At 32.0% G+C, this 26,522-nt stretch overlaps 3 protein-coding genes across 7 annotated transcripts; 2 read left to right on the top strand and 1 right to left on the bottom strand.

Moving 5' to 3' along the window:
* Positions 1–4,714: 4,714 nt before the first annotated feature.
* Positions 4,715–8,044, top strand: LOC114719045 (reactive Intermediate Deaminase A, chloroplastic-like). The gene is made up of 6 exons (XM_028904503.1): positions 4,715–4,946; positions 6,098–6,213; positions 6,346–6,390; positions 6,980–7,053; positions 7,145–7,194; positions 7,650–8,044. The coding sequence occupies exons 1-6, from the start codon at positions 4,766–4,768 to the stop codon at positions 7,742–7,744; spliced, it is 561 nt and encodes a 186-aa protein (XP_028760336.1). The 5' UTR covers positions 4,715–4,765; the 3' UTR covers positions 7,745–8,044.
* A 4,534-nt stretch (positions 8,045–12,578) lies between these two features.
* Positions 12,579–17,253, top strand: LOC114719023 (ubiquitin thioesterase OTU1-like). 5 transcript variants are annotated; one of them, XM_028904477.1, is made up of 10 exons: positions 12,579–12,745; positions 13,075–13,155; positions 13,856–13,933; positions 14,047–14,092; positions 14,951–15,059; positions 15,868–15,959; positions 16,044–16,106; positions 16,294–16,412; positions 16,812–16,887; positions 16,968–17,253. In XM_028904477.1, the coding sequence occupies exons 3-10, from the start codon at positions 13,869–13,871 to the stop codon at positions 17,022–17,024; spliced, it is 627 nt and encodes a 208-aa protein (XP_028760310.1). In that variant the 5' UTR covers positions 12,579–12,745; positions 13,075–13,155; positions 13,856–13,868; the 3' UTR covers positions 17,025–17,253. The 5 variants fall into 5 exon arrangements, with proteins under 5 accessions (XP_028760310.1, XP_028760312.1, XP_028760311.1 ...); XM_028904479.1 differs by lacking the exon at positions 13,075–13,155; XM_028904478.1 differs by lacking the exon at positions 13,075–13,155 and having other exon boundaries at positions 12,579–12,746; positions 13,838–13,933.
* A 3,305-nt stretch (positions 17,254–20,558) lies between these two features.
* On the bottom strand, positions 20,559–21,212 carry LOC114719033 (uncharacterized). The gene has a single exon (XM_028904490.1). It carries the CDS (start codon positions 21,140–21,142, stop codon positions 20,792–20,794), a length of 351 nt encoding a protein of 116 aa, XP_028760323.1. The 5' UTR covers positions 21,143–21,212; the 3' UTR covers positions 20,559–20,791.
* Positions 21,213–26,522: the final 5,310 nt, after the last annotated feature.

Here is a 26,522-nt window from a genome sequence, read left to right as displayed (position 1 = left end):
GAGAGAGTAGAAACAGCAGGCGCCGTATGGTGGTTTAGAATAATGGTTTTTATCTTTTTCCTGCTTTACTGATGGAAAAGAAACCGTGACAGATTTGTAATAAAGGAACGAATTGAGCTTTGTCCTTAGAAAGACCAATTGATAGTTATGTTGTGTTAAAATGTGATTTGAATTGGAAGAACTACAATAAAGTCTTACAGAAGAAAAATAATTACTCAAAAATTTCAATAATAATCTCAACACCTTGTAATCACAGGTCCTATAATGAGAATAACAACTTTTATCACTTGTTTTTTAATTGTTTTTTTGGCTTGGGACTTTATTGTAATTTTCCCATTTAAATTTAATTTGGCTATGAATTCCAGGTGAGAATAATAAAGGTTATAACACTTGCAAAATAATCAGATGTACTCACAGAACTAGCTAGTGTGTAAAAGCCAAAAGTGTTACTTTCACTCAGAGAAGTTCAGTTAGTTGTCATTGGTGAAAGGTTTCATTTTCAAGCCAGGCCATTGGTTTTGATTGGTTTTATTAGAGCCAATTGATTCTGTAGCAATTAGTTCACCATGCACTTCTTGTTTTTTACACATATAATAAACACACATATACACACAAATATGTCAACACCAGACTCGTGTCTAGGATCTCATCTAACCGTGGTGGGTGGCGCTGTCACTGAAACAAGTATTAAGAGGAGGCTAAATGTAGGTCCTATTAGCTAGCTGGTATGTATATGTGTGTGCGCTTTAATGGTGGTTGAGCTTCCTTAGCAATAAATGAGATATGAAGTTCTGAATGTTAAAAGGGAAAGCGTCACAGAAACTGGAAAATAAGCAAAACAAGGTGCCGGAAAGTTTTGCTTTCTTTCTTTCTGTGGGCTGCCTTAGCTTGAGAATACTCTCAAATAATAATAAATAATGAATGAGAATGTGGTTTAATTAGTTTCATTTATTAATTACATTACTCCTCTTGGGCAGATATGGATTTTCCATATATTTAGGCTTACTATACTACTACACGTCACTTGTCACCGTATTCTATTTAAAGAATAATTAAGTATTCTATTTATGAAGTTGACTTGATTAACATGCAAAGTGTGAGTTCGGTTTCAATTTCCATTGAAAAGGGGAGTGGAAGGAATTAGAGGGGAAGTTGATAGAATTTCTAAAGCAAGTTCATTTTTAATTTATAAGCATGATTTTGATTTCATTAGGTAACCACTCGATTTTTATTTGACCATTTGGATCAGCTGCAAGATCTTTCAAAGAATAACGTGCTTAGTTATTGATTGCTTTGAGACGCTCTTCTAATTAATTAATTGCATTAATTTTCATTAAAAAATGTTCAAATTGATGGAGGAAATGAGGAATGAAATACACACACATATTTGCTATATATATTGTTTAAAAAATATAATAACAAAAATATGCTTTGTGTACTTTTCTTGATTCTGTATTTATGTTGAGAACAAGTTGAGGAAAAATTACAATTCTAAAGTCATCTAAATTATAAATTAATGAAATTATAAATGTGTGAAAATACTATTGATATGTTTTTTCTTTAAGATTTTTTTTTAATATTGGGTGTGGAGCTATCAAAATTGTGAACGCACGCATGACTCTAATTATATTGAAATGATTTAATAATCATATTAAAAAAACAACTAGAGACAGCAGTTTGGTGACATAACAAAGAAAAACGAGGAGATTGTTTTATTGGGTGTGGGGAAAATAATTAATAAGCAGGGCAATTAGAAAGCATATTTGGACTTAAGCGCAAGCTTACAATAAGAAAAAGTTATCGTTTATTAATATATTATTATTATTCAATGACAATTTAATAATGGTGGACATCCCACCCTCAACAAGTTAATTCATCCTGTCTTGAAATTAATTCTTCCAGAAGTTTTATTTTCGACTTAATTAAGAAAAAAAATCTTAAAAGGGTTTCTGCATCGTTGGGTTGTGAGAAGTGAAGAAAGAAAATGAAATGATGAAAAATCGAAAGATTTAAAAAATCTGATTTTTTTTGATTGAGGGAAAAAGTTTTCACCCACATCATTGAATCTTTAAAATCTCAAAATGATGTCTTTTCAAATGACATGAATTCATCTATCAGTCATGACAGATATATACATATATGTTACTATGTTTAACAAATTTATTATCTGATCTAAAACTTAAATATTCTATAACATTCATCATGGTTAAGCAAGGTAACCCACATCTCTTCGTATATTTTTCTCCGGCAGTTAATGGGAAATTTCTTTTATACTCAATTAACTATTTGAAAATTACTTTTAGGCTTGCTTGAAGAAACACTCATGACTCTAGAAGTGAAAAGTCAAAATGGAACAGTTGGCGATCAACAAAATAGATACTACTTCCGGTCCTAATTATAAAACCCAGTTGACTAATTTGAGGGGATTAAAGAAAGAAGTTAAGTTAGTTATTTGTATTAAATAGGTGTTGTCTTTTCTAAAATATACTTACTAATCAACTATATTGGCTAGGACTACAATTATTAGAAGGACTATCTTGGAAAAAAAAAATATGAGAGACAAAATAAATTGGGGTCTTATATTTAGAACCAAAATAAAAGTCAAACAATGTCTTATATTAAAGACCGGAGGTAGTATATTACTAACAAATTATTGACTGGGATGATAAACTGTTTCATTTTCGTAAAGAGAAAAATATAAGTTTAAATTTTATGAACCACACTAGGAAAACTTTAACTTAACGCTCTTAGTTAATAAAGAAAACTACATTAAATTAGAGAATCATTTAAAACACATATAACAAACAGTAGAAACATCAAAAGCTGAAAGAATAAAAACACTTTGCTGCGAAGAAGAATCATAGGAATACACAGACATAACGAAATTGATCATAGAGATAGGATCAAATGAAAGATATATGCAGCAGGTTTCAACGATAACATAAAATTTAAGAAATAATTTTAATTTGTAAGCTTATTATGGAAGTTAATTGTTATAAGTGACTTTTTCTTGACCTTTGTAATCAAATATTGCAATAATGTTTTGTAGAAGCATTATTTTTTATGAATGTGACAATATGTGTGTGTCTTGGTAAGGCTTATAATAATCGTCCAATCTCATAATCTCTCTTTATCAGTATTAATTCTCAACAAAAATTGAAGGATTACGATCTTGAATTTCTCGTTTTGGTGGATATTTATTAGGAATCAAATTTTAACATATGTGATGTGTGTTTTTTTTAGATAAGGTAATTTGATCATGGATTTACATTTGAAGCTCAGGTGGAGTACGTAAAAGAGTGACTCACCGCCTCACAAACAATTTCTGACAAACTGACGACCACAATAATATACTCCTCCGGTCTTTAATATAAGGTCCATTTAACTAATTTGATTAGATTAAGGAAGTTAGGTAAGTTAGTTAATTATAAGAAAAGTGACACATTTTTCTTAAAACACCATAATCATCTTTCTTAATACCCCCTCTCCCTCTTCTATTTGATTATGGTTGAGAGAATATCTATAGGGGCAATTTAGAGAAAATTGATAAATATGAGAAATGGGTCCTATATTTAGGATAAAAACCAACTCAAGAATTGGGTCCTATATTAAAAACCGGAGGAGTATATACACAACACATAAGAGATAAAAGACGAGGTCTTTAAATATCCCAAAAATGTACATTAAGGGGGGCACAGCACTCTTAAAAGTTTTTTTTTTTTATAATATGTCTTTAAAAGTTTTATTTCATAATATTTATGTCCTGAATTATTACTACCATTAGGTTTGATAGTTAAAAACATGAATCAAACTACATAATTTAACGATCAAATTTAACGAAAAATAATAACCAGGATATTTTTGTTATAAAGATAAACTATCAGAACATATAATAACAAAAAAAAAACTTTAAGATATTGAGTATTCTATCATGAATACTTCCAATATTTAAACACCTTGTTCGTGTGTGTGTGTATATACATATATTTATATGGTTAAGCGGAACTTCTAATTAATTCTTGTTTAAAATTGCAGAAAAAAGAATGAGAACAACAAAATCCTAGTTATACGTAGATCAGCATGACACTCCTTTTCAACGAACAGGAGAAGGATGGGAATATAAAAGTCTCTTTTCTTCGTATTGTTTTTTCTCTTGTCCGGAGGGGGGGGGGGGGGGGAAGACCCATCGCCTTCATTGTCACCATCGCCGCTGTTCTGTTTCTTATCCAACCGCCGGCACCGGCGTCCACGATCAGGGCGGAACCGTGAATCTCGGCCAGGGAGAAGAAGACGAAACTTAATAATTGGGAATTACATTATTTGATGATGAGCGTGTTTATGTAATTTTTTTTTTGGCCAACACATGGATATTAAAAATTATGTGAGATAATTTCAAATGAGCTGTCAGGAATCAAATCTTAATTTTTCTACATACCTTCTGAGACAATTTGATGCAAAAAATACAATATATATTAGTATGGCTATTTTTTAATTACATGTAGATTAGATAGTTGTAACTTGATAGTCCATTTGCATTTTCTTTTTCGATGGAGATAACCCATTTACACTTTACTACAAACTTTCAAGCGAACTTTTGTTGCCTCAAGTGGCTATTATTGTAATTTCCCATGCTAATACAGTATAATACTTAAAGCCCCACCTAAGGGTGGTGAATCATCAATCATCCCGCCAACAGGGCGCCGCTGAGCCAAGTCAAACGCCGTCAACGAGTGACTCACTGACTCAGAAAGCACTGAGATCTGAGATGGCGTGGTGTGTGGTCCGCTCCTTCAACGCTCCCGCTACCGGGGCCGGCATCTTGCGCAACCGGCCACATTTTCCTGTCGGAGTGCGCGCTGTCTCGGTCGCCAGTTCGATCTTCCGCAGGTCCTCTTCTTCCAACCGCTCTCTGTCCTTCTCTTGCAAGGCCGCTTCCGCTGATTCCCGTATGTTTCGATCTTGTCCTAGTCTCTTTTCTTACTTTGATGACTTGCTGTTTAATTTGGGAGGCTGTGGTGAAGCCAACTTATTCTGCTTTAGTTTCTGTAAAATGTATAGGAGCCGGCCTATTGGAATGAATTGAGAAGGCTAAGATTTTGGATTATTGTCTTAATGTTTGAAAATGGAAGTTGAGGACAGGACAGAAGCTGTTCTAACTCCCAAGTCAGTGGGGGAAAGTAGCAGAACAGTACTTTTGACTGTATGCTTACAGAAATTAGCCAGTCGACTACTTGTCATGCATTACGCACAGTCAACTGGACCTTCCTCTTACTATTTTCATTATTTTGCTACTTTAACCTAACTTTCAAATTTCATAGAGTGATTTGTGGACGCTGTGATACATTTTGTCAGTGTATTGAGACGGGTTATAGTAATCCGATGGAGCTGAGGTCAACTTCCCTGGAAGTTGTGCTGGTACTGGTAGTTTGGTGCTAAACCTGGCCCTTGGTACTAGTAAATCCCCATAAAATGCCAACTTGGCTCTGAGTAAATTTTCCAGCACTTAGTGCTTCGAAAAAAGGATGGGGATAAAATTGTAGATAAATATCTGTGGATGTGTTGTGTTTCTAAAAGTTAAACAAAGTTTGCCATTGGATGAAACTTACAAGATTTTTTAACAGGATGAGAAGGGAATAAGAATTTGCTTTTGCATTATTAATTATACCATACCACTTAACAAAACCTCAACTTATAACTACAGTGTTGCTGATACATATATTTTTCCTTGAAGTTGGTCGTTGGCGATGATTAATGGCATTTAAAACTTAGTTTGGTTTGTGTGCTACTGCCACGTTCAGCAAATCAATGGCCTCTCAGCAGAAACTGGCAATTTGACTTGTGCTGAATTCAATATCGGATGTCTATGCGTGGATGGTTCACCAAATCATTGGAGAAAAATTATGACTACCTTTCATTAGGTTTTAATGATCACAGAGCAAACTGAAATCATCCATAATTATTAGGACTTTAAACTGAAGCTATGTCTTGACCCTGTTCATACTCGTCCTAAAAATTAAGAAAGAGGGAGCTAAGAGGGATCTTTTTTGTTTGCAACAAACACCTGCTGTGTCATTATTATTTATTTCATTGACTGTAGGTCTCAAGGAAGCTGTTCAAACTGAAAAGGCTCCAGCTGCACTGGGTCCATATTCTCAAGCAATCAAAGCCAACAACCTTTTGTTTGTCTCTGGTGTTCTTGGTCTCGTTCCCGAGGTTTGCTACTGAACGTTAGACCTTTGTTTATGGCTTCATTTCGCTAGTCTCTCAGCATCTGCATACATGTGGAAGTATGCTGGCTGTGTGCTGAAACTCTTCTGATAATATGTGTTGGGTGATTAAATGCAGACAGGGAAGTTTATCTCCGACAATGTTGAAGACCAGACAGAACAGGTAAAAATGCCTCTGAACCGGCAACATAACTTTTCATTTCTCTTACATTTAGTAGTTATGATGTATTTCCCTTTGCTCAGTACATGTTGACTTTGATTGCTCATTTGCGGCGTAAATCGCCTCACTCAGTTTGACAATATATGCTATTCATCCTTTTCTCGGTATCTGCAACCATGATTCTTTTCATTTGAGGAATGCTGAAATCGTATGCACTGGAACTTGGGCTTAACTTCTGGTTTGCTTGGACTAGAACGTGTTATCTATACAGGCTCACTCCTTGCTGTGAGCTAAGGTGAAAGTTGGCCCTCTAAACTTGTAACAAAGTTGCATGATGATTTAGTTTAACTTCGAAGAATGAGAACTATCTGTATCTTTGAAACCGTTTATCAAAGACACTGCTAAAATAGTTAAGATATGCTAGCGTAGATAGTTTGCTTGAGCCGTGATCATTCCTTCCTAATGTAAGAGGAACACGGAAACTACCGGTCAATCTATTATAGGTTACTATGCTGTATTGGCTTAGCTTATCCATGAAAGCACACATCCTGCAGATATTATGGCTGATATTTTTGGTAATTCTAAACCGCAGCTTTTAAAAAATATGGGAGAAATTCTTAAGGCTGGTGGGGCAAGCTACTCGTCGGTTGTTAAGACAACAATTATGTATGAAGTCTTGTCTTTTCCATCGGTTGGATTTTATTAATGCCATTGCCAACTGCACGGTGACTAGTTATCTATCATTTAACAACTGCAGGTTGGCTGACTTGAATGACTTCAAGAAAGTAAACGAGATCTATGGTAAATGTAAGTTCTGTCTGCCAATTGAAATATTTCCATGACCCGTACGTTATTGTGTCAATCATGCAACATTTTGCTTAAATGTCAACTTCCAGGATAATTACCAACCTATGCAAGTCTTAAAGTTTTGCATGGTGTATTAAATTTTTTTATGCATTCCATCGCTGACGATTTACACCATTATTTATACATTGATGTTGCTTCATCTATAGCCAGATTAAGCTTTCATGCATGAGTCTTGCATAACCAGCTTTTACATTTGAAATTCCTTCTTCTCTCGTTGAAGCTCCGGTGTTCTTTCTGAACGACCAGATCATTGAATATGCTGAATTTGTGTGATTTTCCTTGACAATTGATGTTATTATTTCTTCTGTTAGTTGTCACATAAGGTAATTTGTTAGTATTTTCATGCATCAGTGGCTTCAGTGATCATCACTTCCATGTAATTGTAATGTTTACAGACTTCTCTTCGCCCGCCCCAGCTCGCTCAACATATCAAGTAGCTGCCTTGCCATTAGGTGCCAAGATTGAAATTGAGTGCATAGCAGCACTATGAACGTAACCTTGTTTTTCAAACAAGTGGCTGGCTCGAATAATGCAGTCCAATAATTGAAGTCTGTCTTTTGCTTCATGGTTTGTTCCCCTTGGATGATGATGATGATGATGCTTACCATTATGGAAATAATTCATGTTTGTGGATTTGCACTATTGTACCCCTTTGGCGGCTTTAGTAATGCAGTTCAAGAATTGAAGTTTTACTTTGGTTTCATGGTTTCTCTCCCCCCCCCCCCGGGGTTCCCCTTGGATGATGATGCTGTTATCATTATGGAGATAATTCTTGTTTCTGGATTTGCAATTTTGAATCACTTGGGCGGTGTTAGATTCCGTAATCCATTTGGCACAAGACGTGATAGTATGAGCTCTAATACAATGCAGTATGGGTTTATTACCTTTGCGAGTAATGTGTTGCATAAGCCGATACGTCATGGTACTCTTTGTACGTTAAAATGATTGATGAGCCGATACGGCTTATAGTCTTATAGTAGTCATATATGGTCCGATAAAATTTTATTACAGTATTACTTTATGTTCTAAATATAAAAATTAGTTGACTAATTTAAATAATTAAAAAAATAAGTTAAATTAGTTATTTGAAATAAATAAGTACTGTCTTTTCAGAAACATTTTTGCTAATTAAATATATTAGCTAGCACTACTATTATTAGAAAGATTATATTAAAAAAATATATAAATACAGGAGGTAAAATGGATAAAGAGTCTTATATTTATTATCAATATAAAAGTCAAGCGAGATTTTATATTAAAAATATATATAAATATAAAAGGCAAAATAACTTAAGAGTTTTATATTTAAGATTAAAATAAAAATTAAATAAAATTTTATATTAAACATCAGAAGTAATAGTATTTATCCAAATTAACCAGCTCGTCACGTACCAAAACTATCGCCACTAAACACCATCTACACCGATTGATGTTGTCGCCGTCGCATCACTAGCATCAGCGGCTATCATGGCTATTATCATCAGCAGCCGCCTGCCATGGTACCACCGGTGACCAATGCCAATGTCATCAGTCACCACTAATTCCACCAACACCGCCATCAGCCGTTACTACTACCATCCACCGATGCGACTACTGTCATTGTACTCGTTTAGATCAGCGATTGGAAAAGTAGTTTATAAAAAAAATAGTTTATGAAAAAGTGAAGTTGGTAAAAGTTAAATTGGATAAGTTGAATTGTGTTTGAATTGGAATTCAGAAAAGTTAGTTTGCAAAAGTAAAATTGGTAAAAGCTTGTTTGGATTATAATTAAGTACAAGTAAGTTTAGTTGAAAAATTACCAAAATGGGTATGAATTTTAATAAATAATGAAACATGAAAAAAAATTGATTTCACATAATATAATGAAATTAAAATGATTTAATATGAAGAAATAAATTTAATGAGTGAATTAAATTTTAAAATTTTAAAGAAATCATAAAAAATATTTTAAATATAAATTGAAACATAAAAAAAAGAATTGAGATAATATTGATAACCTCCTGACACGCACAAATTGGCTTCTGACACGCGTAACGGCTAAGAGAAAAAAAATTAATAAGCTCCTGACACGCACAACGGCTAAAATTTGGTAAAAGCTCTTCTTAAGTAATTGATCAGCTCCTGTCAGGAGCTTATTTTCATTGAGCGTTCAGTAGTCTAAAAAATAAATAAGCCCAATAGGAATTAAGCTCTCCCAAACAGACTTTATTGTTCAACCCAGCTTATATTATAATTTAAGGTGCTTTTGGGTCAGCTGACCCAAACAGACCCATTGGCTTTTAATGTCACTACCACTATCGATCACTATTTTTATGTTATTGTGGAAATGCTTGTTTAAAATTTAAAGGGTAAATATATAATTTTACTCACGATCTTATTTTGTTTAGATACATTTAACATTCTGATTTTTTAAGTATTATAATTTTATCCTCAATTTTTTTGTGCAATTTTATTCATAATACTTTTTTAAAGCATTTTAGCCCCAATCTTTGAGGGGTAAGGTTGCATTAAAACAAATCAAGAGCGACCTGAAAAATAAAATTAGAGTTACAATTACAACTTGATCCAAATTCAAAATACCCATACTTATATCTTAAGAATTAGAATTGTTCCCTTACAAGTAACACTAGAATATACAATAGTTTAAAAATATTGCCTAAAGAGATATCCAACAGTTTTTCGTAGTTAGATGAAAAAAAATGTTGTTATAAAGAAAAATGTTGTAGTGTTGAAAATGACCAACCGTAAGAGAAAAGTACTCTCCAGAAAAACATAAAATAAAAGTGAGATTTTCAATTTAAAACTCATGTCCCTATGTTTGATAATATTTAGAATTTCTGGCTTTTTCTTACAATTTTACTAATTTTTTTAAAAATGATGCAAAATACATCATGCAAGTTGTTTTAACTAATCATACATCAAACTATTGTGTTTGGATAAAGCAGAAAATATGGAGAGGACAGAAAACATGACACTTTCCGGGACAATAATATTCCTATTTAATTTCTAACTTGTTTTTAAGCAATGTCATGAAAAATAAATTCGAATGAAAAAATAACACCATCTAATAACTAAAGTTAAATTAAAATAAATTATTCCTTGTATTTTGCTTTAAAATAAAAATATTAAGCAAAATGTATTAGATCATAAATTAAAATAATAAAAAGAAGGTTGAAATAAAAACAATGACCATAATAAATTTAAATCTAAATAAAACTTCCTTTAGAACAACTCAAACTCTTTTTATTTTATTTATAATTTATATGAAAATTATATTGATATAAAAAAAAGATAATAAAAATTTGTATATGTGACTTCACCCATATATATAACCCTAAGAATTTTAACATTAGTGGTTTCTCATAGTATTTTCATTATGAAGAGGAGAAGATTAATAATAAGTAAATTTGAGAAATTAGTTTTTTCTCCAAAATTTTTTCAACTTTTAGAGGAAATTTGAGGGTAAAACTCTATGGGCCTTGCACAAATTCTGTCCCTGCTCCTCGTCTCCCCGTCTGTTTGTTAGTGTGCTCCCAACCATCATAGTTGCAATGGGTGGTGCTTTACATCCATAAGCAATTTTACTTTACACACTTTAAACTCTTTTGGATTAATAAATTTGTCATTTAATATGACAAAATTTTGCTATTCTTTTCTTTTTAATAATTGCTTTCAATATTTTATACATTTCTAATGAATGTCTTAAATATATTTCTAGTATAAATTTTTGAATAAATGTTGTGACTATCTTTGAGATTGAAATTATCTAAGTCATGAAAAAGTTATTAAAACACATAATAACTGGGGTAAGCTATTGTGGCAGTATATCTGTATATATATGCATTTCCTCGTCTTTTTGGCAAAATGTTACAAGTGGTTTTTTAAATTCATGACAAGTAACTCTCCTAATTAAAAACAAATGTTGTTATCATCATATGCTCTTTTTTTTTTAATTTCAGTTTCATTTGATTTCATTCAATCCAATTTAATTGAATACAATTTAATAATATCAACCTAACATAAAATTTTAATTTATAAATTTATAAAATGGGTGAATGCACGAATTAAGATTTAATATTGAATCTCCAAATGAGAACACTGGTATTAACCAACTTCCGTTATATTTATATGAAACAATCTTCTTTTAATGTACATGTGATGCTCTGAATTTAATGACAAATCACCCTTTATATTAATAAGAAATTTTTATATAATACTTTTTAGTCACTATTATTTTTTGAATTCTTATTTCATTTAAATTCGTTTACCTTGAGGTTAAATTCTACATCATATTCTACCCAATTCGTTTAGTCTTCAATTACTCTTCCTCTCTTTTTTCTTGGCATTGTCTATTTTCTTTATATTTCTTGAACACTTGCATATGAGAAAAATTATTGTAAAGGACCTTGAGGCTCATTATTTAACTGAGAAGTCAGATTTAATTTAACGCCAATATTAAAAATTAGCTCTTATAGCGTGCCTGCAAGGGGAAAAAATCACAAATAAAATTAATAAGCATTGCACTATTCATTATTTTAAATAATCATAAAATTTTAGTTTTATATTAATATTAATATTAATATTAATCATTATACTATTCAGAAAAACAACAATATGCTTTTTAAAAAAAAATTGGATAAAGTATGATCTGTTCTTTTATTTTTCAATAAAAAATACGTAAATAAAAATAAAAGGATACAGTATAATAAATCCCCATCTCATTAAACAAGGATATTAAATTCCAAAAATTGTTTGAAATACATAATAAACACATTATCTGTTCTTTTATATTAGATTTTAAATTTAGATTTCAAATGCGTCCAACCGTAATGAAGGATTTATTTTTTTTTGACCGGACCGTAATGAAGGATTATTACCTTACTACTCTCTTTATTCCTTTTTAGAAGTCATGATTTTTATAATAAGTGTGTTTCTTCCTCTATGTTACTCTATACTTTAAAGATATTTAAACATTTAATGTATTTTTTTATTTCTTACTATTAACTACATATCTTTTTTTTTATTTTTCATTTATTCTCTCTCATTTTTTTCATTCTCCCTCACCCTGCCCACTCATTTTTTTCATAAATATGTAAGAATATATTTTTTTAAAAAAATAAAGTGTATTTCTTTATTCACATATTTATGGTTTCAATCTCAAACTGATTTTAACTAATTTTTGGATTACAGTGATATTAGCATTAACACATTCCCAGTACCAATTGGACGCAGGGGGATAAAAATGCAACACGATTATGCAGAGTCACCCCGAGAGGGATGATAAGGTGCCGATCCTGCCTCCAATAGGGGGCATCTGTCGGCTGCATTAACTGTGACGCATATCAAAACGCAGACAGATAACCAGATGGCATAAGCCTTTCCATTTTCAATCACCATCCTTCTTCATACCCACTACCCCCTATTCGGTACTTTTTGTAGAGTTTTAGCCTTTAGCAATCTTCTTCCGAAGCTTTGGAACACAGCAAAAGGAGTAAGATGCTATTATCTTCTCTCTCTCTCTCTCTCTACACACACACACATATTCCTTTCGTGAAAAAAAGATTACTTGGTTGGTATTCTTGATTCTTCGTATTTTTTGGTTTCTGAAGAAATAATTAAAAAAGTCCTTATTGTTGGTATTGTTTATCAGGTAAAAAAGAAACGGAAAAAAGATAACTTGGTATTCTTGTTTTTAAAGCAATTCCCTTGGACCACTATAGATCTGGAAATTTCGTTGGGCCCTATTTTTTTCTGGGAATTGCTTTCTTCTTATTTTATGCTTCTGAGCGGTTTCAAACTTGGCTTCTGGGTGTCTTGCAGCTCTGCACTTGGTTATATATCGTAATTCTTGCATTGGGGCTGGTTTTCCCGGCTAAATTCTGCTCCATCTTCTCCTTAATTGTATGATTTATCAATCTGACCTGTAATTTACTTTGTTTTTGTTTTATTTTTCTTCTTCCTTTCATTCTATATTGAATTTTTGAATGTGTTTTCTCTCCGAGTTTTCTGGTTGGATTTTCTGCAGCTGTGGTTGTGAGATAGCGATATCCTCCTGCTCTTAGAGATGGCTTCTAGGGAGAATCTGAACCTTATTTGTGGCACGCTGATAAATTGTGGATTCTAGTCTTGTTTATTTCTTATTTAAGCTCACAACTAATAAAAAGGCATCGTAAGTTCGTCGTGTGGAGGATAAAGAATGATGGAAGCCATATTATTGGAAGATGTTAGATTCACTCTTTTTATTATTACAAGGGCTTTTGCCCTGCGGGGATTAGATTCCAATGTTTGTCAGCAATACTTAAAATTCTATGAGTCAGATTGGTTTCTTAGCTTGAGAACATTGATGGCACAACAAGCTTGGTGTACTGTTTTTGTGCTTAGAGATATGATTTAGTCTTTCATGATGATGATGATGATGTAGACGGTGGTGGTGATGAGTTCTTACTCTTTTGTTTTTCCCCTAGGGATAAAGAAAGAGCAACACTCCTTATGGCTTGTAAATAGTGTGGCTTATTATTGATTTTATATTTTATATTATATTGATGATTGCATGACTTGTTTTGACGCCCAAATTTTGAACGACGGCTTTGAATATCTGCAGGCTTGGCTAGATCATGGAGGGTATTATTGTGAGAAGAGTAATTCCCTCGGATAATAGTTGCCTCTTCAATGCAATAGGGTAAGCTCTTGGGCGAAAGTCTTTCGTTTTGTTGGTCTTTAATATGCAATATTGCTAGCAATGGTGCCGCTTATAGTCCGATTAAGCTATTCTCTATGTTCATTCCATTTTAGGTATGTTATGGATCATGATAAAACTAAAGCTTCTGAGTTGAGACAGGTAATGTTTTCATGCTTTATATTTGCTACAAATATGCATAGTAAATGTCATGGAAATATTTGAATCTTTTTCATCTTGCCCTTGAAATGTTTTCTCTTACGCTTCTTTAGCTGTTGATTGTATAGTACCGTGCTTGGCTTGGCATCATTCTGGACTGGTTTCCAAAATCCAAAGATCAATACAAAGTTTTGTTTTGTTATTTGTGGGACAACTTTTACATCTAGACATTTATATTAAAACAGGATGGAAGGAAAAATAAAAGAAACTGATGATTAATTTTTATTCAAGGATGAAGGAAACAAGTAGATATGGTTGTTCTTTGCCATCTATATCCGTGAATTTTACTTGTACTTGGAGAGTCTTCTTGGTGCAGTACGTGTATAAATGCACGTAGGACCTTATTGCAGTTGATATAACTCATGCTAGTCCAAGCTGCACTATCCTTTTTTTTTTTCCAAGAAAAAAAATTCCTATTTGAGACTTAACTTCATAATGGAACTTCAGATTTTGTTCCTATCTATCAGAAGTCCCTGATGCACTTTTGGATTGGTCAAGGGACGAAAAATTTAGTAGTTAGAATAGTATGAGTTTAGATTTTGACAGTTCTATGCCCAGCCATATCGCCATGTTAGTCATGGCATGAACACCCCTTTAAAAGAAGTTTTAACCATCAAAAGGAAGCAACCATTGTAATTATTTGGATTGAGAGAAAATACATGTCCAACATAGGAGCTACAACTGGTAAAGTAGAACCCCTATACTGTCTTATAACTTTCCGTTTGCTTCGAGCACATAGCTGATGTCTTTTATAGATGTGTAATTTTACCTTAACCGTTTGTGATGTTTAACATGCCAAAGGTTATAGCTGCAACAGTAGCAAGTGATCCAGGGAAATATTCTGAAGCATTTCTTGGAAAGCCAAATGCAGACTATTGTGCCTGGATCCTTGACTCAGAGAAGTGGGGAGGTTAGTTCAGCCAGGCCTTCCAAATCACGGTTTCTTAATTCTAAACTATTGATATCCACACGATTATCCATTTTATGTCTTATAGTATCCCCTTACTAGTTGAAGTACAGAATTTGATGTTCTGTATGCATTTTATTGCTTTCATTTTTATAATGGTTGTCAAGGGAAATGGTCATCAATGGGATATATGTTGTGAAGGCTAGTTTAAAAAATAGCAATAATTCAGGCTTTTTCCCTCCAGAGAAAAGAAGACTATTGGAGTGTTGTTAAAAGTTTGTAGTTTCTCTCGGGCATTTTGGAAATTTCACCTAGAATTTCTTTGGAAAAGCTTTATGTGAAAATGTGTGGTAACATTCATTATGATTTCAAAGATGATGTTGTAGTAAGGTTTTTATTTTTCCCTTTTCAACACTGTATCCCTATTAAAAGATTATCGATCAATATTATGATTGGAAATATTTAGTCTGGGCATACGGAAATATTATGATTTCTGGAAGAATAGTTTTCGGACTTTTGCAGCATTACATCTATCAGTTTAAATTCATGAGATTGGTGGTTTTTTCCTGAAAGCCAATGAATATCAAATGTCATAGTAACCCATATGTTTGGATATCAAGTTAAAAGCTCTGTAAACTTCAGGTGTGGCATTTTTGGCCCTTGGGTTATGATGAAAATATTAGGGTCCATATTTTGCAGATGAAGAGATTAATATAAATTCCTGTTTACATTTTAAAGTTTAGTGTATTAATACCATGAATTTGCCAGTATTTCAGTTGCTAATTTGGCCACTTTGCTTCCCTTTGTGAAGGTGCCATTGAGCTCTCAATATTAGCAGATTATTATGGACGTGAAATTGCAGCATATGATATTCAAACGACACGATGCGATGTGTATGGTCAGGTTAGCCTTTCATTCTCAGTCAACATCCTTCCAAGGAACTTCCTATAACAAATTTTCATTATCTTCTGTGGATACTTATGACAGGAGAGAAAATATTCTGAAAGGGTCATGCTGATTTATGATGGTCTCCATTACGATGCATTAGCTGTACGTCATTTCATGCGAACACATCTTTTGTTTCCTTATTTTTATTTGTTGGCAGGTGTTAAAACCTATTTTGAATTAGTACACACTTAGGTTTTATTATCAAAATGCTTGCTATGAGTTTCTCCAACAAAAGCATAATGGGTGGGTATTTCTATGGTTTCTGACAATTATGCTTTGTATGGGCCAGATGTCTCCCTTTGAGGGTGCCCCTGAGGAGTTTGATCAGACCATATTCGCTGTACAGAAAGACAGAAGCATTGGACCTGTTGAGAGGCTTGCTCTTGATTTTGTTAAGGACCAACAAAGGTTTGTCTCTCATTCTTACAGAGACTTCGGGGGTGTTTGGATAGAAATCAAATTATGGTTTCAAAAGTGTTTTTATGGTCTACGAAGCAAATATGTGAAGGAGTTTGTTTCGTTTTGTGGAAAAGTGCTTTTTGGAAGTGCTTTTGGCAATAGCCAAACAACCCTTCATGTCAAAAGAATCTTGTATACTGGAAAGATGTGGATATCATGGTATTCAAATAATTGAAAATATAAAAATCTACATTTTCTTCGGGTTGTTCAATCATCAATGGCAGTTTTGTTCTGGATTTCTGTAAACTACCCGTAATATTCTTTCTTTAACAACTTCAAACATCATACATACCAGATACAAGAATATTTTAGCTAATACTTGTTTTTCAATTCACCGCTGTTGTCCAGGAAACGAAGCTATACCGACACGGCCAGCTTCACACTCCGCTGCGGGATATGCCAAATTGGCGTAGTTGGTCAGAAGGTACTGACATGATTCCCAGACCTGTGTTTGTTTCTTCATTTCTAAGCACTGGTTTTCATTGTGAATATATACGTCAACAGGAGGCAGTGGAGCATGCACAAGCAACTGGTCATGTTAACTTTCAAGAGTATAGATGATGATGAAGAAGATGATGTATAATAGTTGCTCTTGTGGGATACAAATTCACAGATAATGACCTCACTTGATTTGGCCTCTTCATGTACTGTTGTAACTTATGAATGTGCAGTACCTGACTCGCCGCCATATTACTCTTTCCTGCAAACGTGTTATTCAGAGCTCATTGAATTACAAAATAATGTGTTTTCCTCATCCAAGGGGGAAAAGGTTGAATTTGTGTGCGCTTTACTTCTTTTTTTTTTTTTTTTTTTGCCCCTTCTTTTCTTTGTTGTTTTTCCCCTCTTTGCGAGAAGATTAGATTGTTTATAAGCCTCGAGAATGTGAAAATATTTGGATGATTATTTGTTTGTATATTCCAGCCCAACGAGCAAATGTTAAAACTTGGGCTTGTCAAGGTCAATGCACTTTGGGCCCAATTTGACCCTAATCTAATTGATTGTCAAAAAATGTTTTTGCTATCATAATTTATTTATATGAACTTTAAAAAAAATACTTTAATAAATCTTTATGTGAAGGATTTTACTTGTAAAGATTAGCTTATAATATTTATCAAATATTAAATTAAAAAAATTGGGAAAATGCTGAAAAAACTTCTCATGGAAATACTTATCATGCCAAGATATCTGAAATTTATTTAAAGATATTTGAGTGCAACTTATTTTTAGCATTTGCAATTTTTCTTCAGTTGCGTATGGTTAAAAAAAATGATTTTTACAGTTAAAAAAGAGTTGCACCACTATGCAGAGCAGACGTCCAATTCAAGTTTTAAAAAAATATTACTCCCTCCGTTCCTTATTATAAGAGACATTTGATGCTTATGGCATGTTCCTATATATAAGAGACACTTAAAAGTTGTCTCTACTTTTTTGTGTTGATTTCCTATTTTACCCATATTTATTGTCTCCAACTCACACTCTCTCTCCTTCTCACTTCTCTTTCTTTTAATAATTTACTATTGTTCTCTCTCATGTTCTCTCTCCTTATTAATGAGGGTATTTTTGGAAAAGAAATTATACTTTTTACACATTGATTGTTCTTAACTAATTTTAACTATTTTTTTGATCAACGTAATTCGGTTATTCGTCTCTTATAATAAGGAACGGAGGGAGTACTACTTAGAACTTCAGAACATTACTACTTGGTGCAAATTTCAAACCTATTATATGATGTGAAAATTCTAACAAATTATATTATGAATTATAAATGATATATATTTTGAAAAGCAAACCATGACAACTTTTCAGACTTCATCCAGAGGATCTGAAATGAAGTTTATGGGTTTTGCAAGAGAGAGGCCGGCAATTGACTGCTGAAATATTCCTAACTGTCTGCTCCATGAAATATGATTACAATAAATGAGATGTTAATTTACTTCTCAATGCCGAATCGTGATAGTGATGGCACAAGCCAATGAATTCATGTGTGCGCGCGCGTGCGTGCGCGTTGAAAAGAAAAGAAAAATAAATAAATGAAAACGTTGAGAAATTTAATTTATTGAAGTTGCTTGGAAACAAGCATTTCCCCCCAAGATTTTAGAGAAAATGATGAATCTTGTTTGTTTTTTTTTAAAATGGTCAACGAAAATGATGAAAATTGAGTTTCAAGTAATGTCAATAAACAGTAGTCACGAGTCTTATGGTTCACGGGTTCGTACAACAAAGTTTCTTTTTTTTTTTAGAAGGGTCGGCTGTTTTACAAATTACAATTATACTTGTTATTCCTAATTTAATTAATTAATAAACCTTGTTTCTTTCGTCATAATCACCTGTAGATTTAGCTTGAGACTTTACATTTTTTTAATAAAATATTGTAAGTCTCTTATATTACATGAAATTAAGAAATTAGTTAAACGGCACCTGATTTACAAATAATACAGTTTGTAATAATCTGTACTGTGTTACGTATAATAGATCTTAAATAAATATTTTTTTTTGTGTAAATTCAGAGTATCTTCAATTATTTTAGACTTCAAACTAATCTCTGTCGAATCAGTAGTGTTAAAATTAAAATCCTCCCTACATGCATGTTTCCTGAAATTTGAACTTGTGTTCTCCTCCTTGTGAGATCACTTACCATCTTAAATAAATACTAAAAAGTTTAAATGAGGTAGTTTTCATAAGCCTACTGAGATTAAAACATACTTTTTAGTTTTTAATATTTCAAAAGCGGTAACACAAATATAAATTATCCACTAATAAAATTCTCATATTAGTAATCTAAGACTTAGATATGAATCACAAAATTGTCATTACATATATATGTGCTATTGTATTTACATTACATATATAGAATTTTTTTAAAAATGCATTTTTGTTATGTATAATTTATAGACAGCATGACAACTTTATACATTTTATATTGATAGTACTAATTAAAAGTTATCTTATACACTTTGTTATTCTTTTTGGGGCATGTATTTCAAGGCAAAAAAACCTTATCATTACATAAACAATTATTTGGCAATAATTCTTAAATTCATTTTTTTCCCGAGCTAAATATCTATTTTCATACCTTTATTTGGTTTTTATGATATGCTCACAGACAAACATGTTAATGCCAAGTTCAAATCTAATACCTCATCTAAGCATAACAGGTGACATTACCTTTGGAGCAACTAGTTGTTGACAAGCTTTTTTATGACAATAAATAAATAAATAAATAAGACAAGCTTTTTAATTCTTCTACTTTGGATCAAAAGTATAGTGCCTGTTATATTTTATGCCATGCATCACACTACCTAAAGTGAGGATGGCCCATTTTGGGAACCATCTCAAAATCATTATTAATATTGCTGGTTGAAAGGGAGCTTTAATTCTGACATCTTCTTTCTCTTCTTTTAACAAAGTTTTCAAAGATCACACCGATTTCACACCATAGATCACACCGATTTCACACCATAGTCATTTAAAAAAAATAATAATAATTTCACATACTTTTCACCCACGAGTCCAATAATAACCCACACTACAGTAGTTTCTATTCAGACTCACATATTAAACTTAGGTGGGTGAAATTATTTTTAAGTTTTAAAATACTCTTTTAAAAATTTTATGTGATATATTAATTATTTTTAAACTTTCGAATCTACTCCTCCGGTCCTTAATATAAGGCCCAATTGTTGAGTTGGTTTTAGTCCTAAATATAAAACCTATTTCTCATATTTATCAGTTTTCTCTAAATTACTCCTATAGATACTCCCTCAATCATAATCAAGTAGAAGAGGAAGAGAGGGTATTAAGAAAGAGGATTATAGTATTTTAGGAAAAAACGTGTCACATTTTTATAATTAACTAACTTACCTAACTTTCTTAATATAAACAAATTAGTTAAATAAATCTTATATTAATGAACGGAAGATGATCACAAAGAGATAAATCGTCCTTCTGTGCATAGGATTGATTAAATTTCATAGTGAAAACAGAGATCTCTCTTTAGTTATTTATATTTGGCTGATATGATCACTGCTCAAGTGTTCATCCCGGTATCCCCTGCGTAAATTTTCAGATCATTCAGTTTCACAGAAGAGGGAAAAGGTTCAGAGAAGAAGATTTCAAATCCAGTAGTGTACAAGACAAGGAGGGAGACCAAAAATCTATCACAGGCGAAATAGGATCCCCAATTTCATATATACACAAACCAAAATCTGAAGGGACCACCGAAATACACAAGAAATGAGAACCAAGAAGAAGAAGGAGAAGAAGCAGGATTGACCTCACAGGCCAATTCTCTCCACCTCGTCTGCTTCAAAATCTAGCCCTAAAAGCTCTCAATTCACCTCTGGAATACTCTGCAGAGCAGGCCTCCATGATCGTTGATGCTGATAAACCTCATATCCATGGCGTTTTCCGTGGCTCATTAACTGCGTCATCACTTGATCCACCCCCAGCTCCTTCACCTCCATTTTACTCAGCAGTTGCTCCAGCTGCTTCTTCGAGATCTTGATCTTCACCTCCGTTATCTTACCGGAGAAATCCCCGACGTTCTTAGCTGAATAACCTCCCTTTGTTCCTCTCTCCGCCGCCGGAGACGGCGTCGGCCAACTCCAATCCTCGCCGTCGTCGGATTCGTCGTCGTAGACGCGTTTCTTCGAGGATTGAGGCTTCAGGCAATTTCCCATTGTTGGATGGATCTCGCAATGCTCTGGGCTTTCAGCGGGAATTTGCTGAAGCTCGAGAGAGATTAATGAGGTTTCGGTAACTGCAAAGAGATGAGGGATATACTTATATACCTACACAGGAGAGAGAAGATTGAGGGGAGAGGAGAGAAGGAGTCAAACCTAATTTACCACGTAGGATGAGAGGGCGTCCTACGTGGAAAGTGATTAGAGGTTTGAACTTTCGAGTGTGAAATTTTAGGTGTGAAAAGAATCGTGAACGGGATCCACCATCCACTGTATATTGAACCCTTTTTTAACTTTTTTATACATTTAATTAATAGCAGATTAATGAATAATTATTTTTTACCACCTCTTCTGGTCCTTAATATAAAATCTAATTAACAAATTTAAAAAGATTAAAAAATTAATGAAATTATTTTTTATAATAAATAAGTGTTGTTTTTATTAGAATACCCTTGCTAATAATATATATTAGCTAAAATTAACATGTGCAACTAGTCCAATGACCATTTAAAAAAAATAAATATAAAAAATAAAGTGGATTGAAGTATTATATTTAGGACCTAATTAAAAGTTAAATAAGGTTTTATAATAAAAAATGGAGGCAGTATAATTTTATTTTAATCCTTGTGTAAGATTTAGTAGATGCTAAACAAATATTTATTTGTCAAACTAATTAATGTGAGAGTTATGGCGAAATCTCAATGAAACCAACACTGTGCCGAAACTTATATATTGTATATTACCTCTTGTTCTTAATCTAAGAGTTTGTAATTTTTATTTTAATCCTAAATATGAGATTCCAATCTACTTTATCTCTCATATTTATTTTTTTCCAAAATAGTTCTTGTAATAATGGTAGTTATAACAAATATATTTGATTAGTAAAGATATTTTAGGAAAAATAATACTCATTAATTACAAATAACTAACTTAACTAGTTTTTTTAATCTACTCTAATTAGTCAATTAACTCTTATATTAAGGATTGGAGGCAGTATAACCTAAATACTGCCTCATAAATTCTGAATGAAATATAAAATGAGAAGTGCAATATTTAGAGTTCGCAAACAATGCGTCTCCTTAAATTTTTATATATACTATAGTTTGATTCCTTACATGTATGTGTTTGCTTAATTAATATGTCCTCATGTTATTAATATATATAAGAGTTAATTGATTAATTTGACTAAATTAAAAAATTAGTTATGTTAGGTATTTATGATAAATAAGAGTTGTCTGTCATAAAATATCCTTACTAATCACATATATTAGGTATAACTATTATTTAATGAAACATTTAAAATATACAACTACTGTAAGGAATACCTTGAAAATAAATAGATAAATATAAGGAATAAAATGGAATGAAATCTTATACTTAAGACTAAATTAAATATCAAACTAAGTTTTATAGTAACAAGCGGAGGGAGTGTGATATTTGTATGTGTGTTTGTGTTTGTTTATTAAGGTTATACGAGTGAAATTTAATATTTTAGTCAAAAGTAAATAAAGAAATTTAGGTTAAAAGATAAATCTGTTTTGGAAGTTTTTCCATAAAATGCATTTGCTACCCTTAACTTTTAATTAGCAGAATAATATTTTCAAAGTCTTATAAATTGCACAATGTGGTGAAAAAGGAATGTTTGATTAGCACTGATGAATAGGTGAACAATTCTGATTAGGGTTAAGGGACCTCGAGAGTTTTTCTAAAAGAGCAAGTAGTAACCTAAACTTTCCATTGCCATAATTTTTTTTAGCTATTAATGTTTAAGATCTGGTAACATGAGCTAATTTATGGTAGGAGAGCAAATTGAAGCGACTTGTGCTGAATTTTAGTGGATCATGACAGCAAGTTTGCTTTGTTATAATACCTAATCACATATTTAAGTTGTCCCCAAATAAAGACGCTACACATTCCTTAATGGGATCCTTTTAAAGATGTTCTTTCCACATTACTGCCTCCGATCCAATACTTAACATGAGAGTTTATTTGATTTTTATTTTAATCCTAAATATAAAATCTCAATTCACCTTATCTCTCATATTTATCCTTTTTTTTAAATAGTTCTGACAATAATAATAGTTTTAGTCAATACACTTAATTAGTAAAGATATTTTACGAAAGATAATACATATTTATTACAAATAACACTTAAATGGTTTTTTTAATTTATCAAATTAATCAATTAACTCTTATATTAAAAAGAGGAGATAGTACTTACTGTCAGCCCTTTGCCAACAACAGATGATTTTTGGAACCAAGGCCTCTCTGTTGGAGACTTTGGTCAAACTAACCACGAACAATGGTCAAATATTGAATTTACTTTTGAAATTTGCAAAATAATAGTGTCCTAATTAAAAATGAAGGATATCCATTATACCTAACAAAACACTTTCAAGACAAATTTATTATTTTAACTCAAGGAGCTTCAATAAAAAGTGAAGAAACCCAAGAATTATATATATATATATATATATATATATATATAGGAAAGCGAAAGGGGGGAAGATAGGTGTGAAAAGGGATAAAAAAGAGGAATCTAATAAGTGATGGGAAGAATGAAAGCAATCGTGTGAACGGGCGAGCCAGGGGAATCTAACCAAGGGGAAAGGAGAGTTAATGGTGTCCCTGTAAGGCCGGAACGCGTTGTCGTTCACGTGCCGCTTCCGCTGACCACCCACCTTCCTTCCTTTTTTTAATTCATAAATATATAGCGCGAAATATATATATGAAATAAATAATAAATTTAAAATAATTTTTCAAAAATAAAAAGGGCATTGAACCTGAAAATAAAAATTCTTAAGCCCATAATCTTATTTTATTAATGTACTCATCCCATTGTTATTCCTTTCTTCAAATTCATTGTAAGGCTTTTTATTCTCCACATATCTTATGTTCTTTTTCTTCTTTTCAAAATTTAAATTGAAAATATTTTTTTTGAAAAAAATGAACTACATTTTTTAAATTATGATGATCTTTTACATATATTTAATTGGTGTTGATTATAAATCCATCCTCAGCAAAACCAGAATAAAAATAAAATAATATTCATATCCACATGATAAATAGGTGGTTTGGTTGGTGAATGGTCCCATCTCAAAATCCAATTTCATTTGCATGTCCTTGTAAGCAAATAAGCTATTTTTATACAGATTTCAATTCCACCATCAAAATCCAATTCTTTAAAGGATTAGGTGGGAAGAAATTAATATTCACAAAGTATTTTGTAAAGAGCTGGTGCCAGCCATCCTGAATCTGAGTACGATACTATTTCACCCATCAATTCTTCTCAAACCTTAACAAGGACTTAACATCTCTTAAGTGAAAAATGTGAGACTTCTGTGTAACTCTCTCTTCAAAGGGATCCAAATCATATTCAAAAAAGCAGCTTTTTAATTATAAATTATAAAATATGAGAAGTATATAAGAGGAATTTTATTTTGAATTATATTAATAAGTATTTTTTAGGTGTTTAATTGTGATCTGATCCCAAACAACCCAAATACACACTTAGCCAACAGATGGAAAGCTCCCGACCCCAGCGAGAGTTATCTTGCACTAGTCCTTTCAATAGATTACCGGTCTTATATCTCATATTTGAAAAAGAGCAAGTTTCATTCACACCGCCATTGGTGCAGGAACTTTGAAACTAACTAAATGACAGATAAGAGTGCATATTTAATTCTTTAATTTTATGTAAAATCTTTTTTTGATTCTTTACATTTATAAAGTGCATATTTTTTCTTTTAATTTGATCAGGGGTGTTTTCTTTTGAGACTTAGAGTGCAAAGGGTTCTTCGCTTCACTCAGCCAGTGCGCTCTCAGGGATTCGAATTTATGTTCTCTTCCTTACAGGGGTGAAGCTGCTTACTATCTCAGTCAACAACTTTTGGTTAAAATGCATACTTTTTAGTCTTATGATTTTTATATCATTAGTTTTATTAAAAAATGCAAATTAAATTTTAAATATTGACAAAATATTCATAAATGTTAGCATATTTAGTTCTCACAAAAAAAAATCATTTGAGGCTAATAATTTTACGATCAGATCAGACTGAAAAAATATTTCATAAATTCAAAAAATCAAATTAAAATATTAAAGGTATATATAAATAGTGAGTCACAAATCAAACTCATCCTAGTTCTTATCCTAGTAAGCTAAGAGACCTAATAAAGTAAGTAAACGACGTACAAAAACGACGTGCCGCCATGCACGTAGCTCGTTATTATTGACTCCAATGCTTTGTTTCTTTCCGGGGATTTTGTTCGTATACGGTGCCCTCCCACTTTTCACTTTGTTCATTCTTGACCATTTTCTTTTCTTTTGCAACATTTCTGACCATATTAATATTTATTTATTTATTTATAATATAAATTGCTTTTTTTTAATCATAATTCTTACCCCGTTCAACACTACTTCTAACTGCACCCCGCTGCTGCGGCTTGTCCGATTCGAAAATGTGAAAATAAAATTATTATTATTATTTTAATATGTATTCAATTTTGATGTACCAAATAATACTCAACATAAATTCAAAAGTCATTTGTTTTGTTCTTCCATGTTTTTTTTGTGCTGAATTTTGTTCTTCCATATTTAGACGACCTCGCTTATTTCCATCTGTTTGATTCGTTTTCTTAACTCATAACAAGTCTCACCTTATTTTCCTTTTTGACGCTGTCCATTAACACACACACACACACACACACACACGTGTGTGTGTATTTATGTATGTAATCAGTAAAGACTATTGTATATGAAGTAATTAATTAACAACTATAATAAATCTCAAACATATACACTACCTCCGGTCATAATTATAAGAGCTAGTTGACTAATTTGAGAAAATTCAGAAAAGAAGTTAAGTTAGTTATTTATAATAAATATGTGTTATCTTTCTTAAAATATCCTTACTAATCAAGTGTATTGGCTGAAACTACTATTGTTACAAGGATTACCTTGAGAAAAAAATGCATAAATATGACATACAAAGTATATTGAAGTCTTATATTTAGGATTAAAATAAAAGTCAAACAAGGTCTTATATTAAGGGCGGGAGGTAGTACAATATAAAAGATAAAATAGTGTGAGTGAAACCTTCAATTTTTTAAATTTTATATTGATAAGAATTCAATATAGCTAGATTTTGTGGGTCAAATCATGTTACTCTAAATGCTAATAGTACATCCATATTATATTCATAAAAAATGTGCTTAGTTCATATATATAATCATTCTTAACTATTAACAAACTACCACATTATATTATTGTATTTGGTTCCTTACTTGATAAGGAGACGACGAAAAGAGAAAAAAGGAATCATGTTTTTTTTTTGACATTCTTCAAATATAAATTAATTAGTTATAGTTAACTGATAAT

Source organism: Neltuma alba, unplaced genomic scaffold, assembly GCF_004799145.2.
Source record: "Neltuma alba isolate B1F8T4 unplaced genomic scaffold, ASM479914v2 tig00011885_pilon, whole genome shotgun sequence".
Lineage (NCBI taxonomy): Eukaryota > Viridiplantae > Streptophyta > Magnoliopsida > Fabales > Fabaceae > Neltuma > Neltuma alba.
This window is presented reverse-complemented; position numbering and strand designations above follow the sequence as displayed.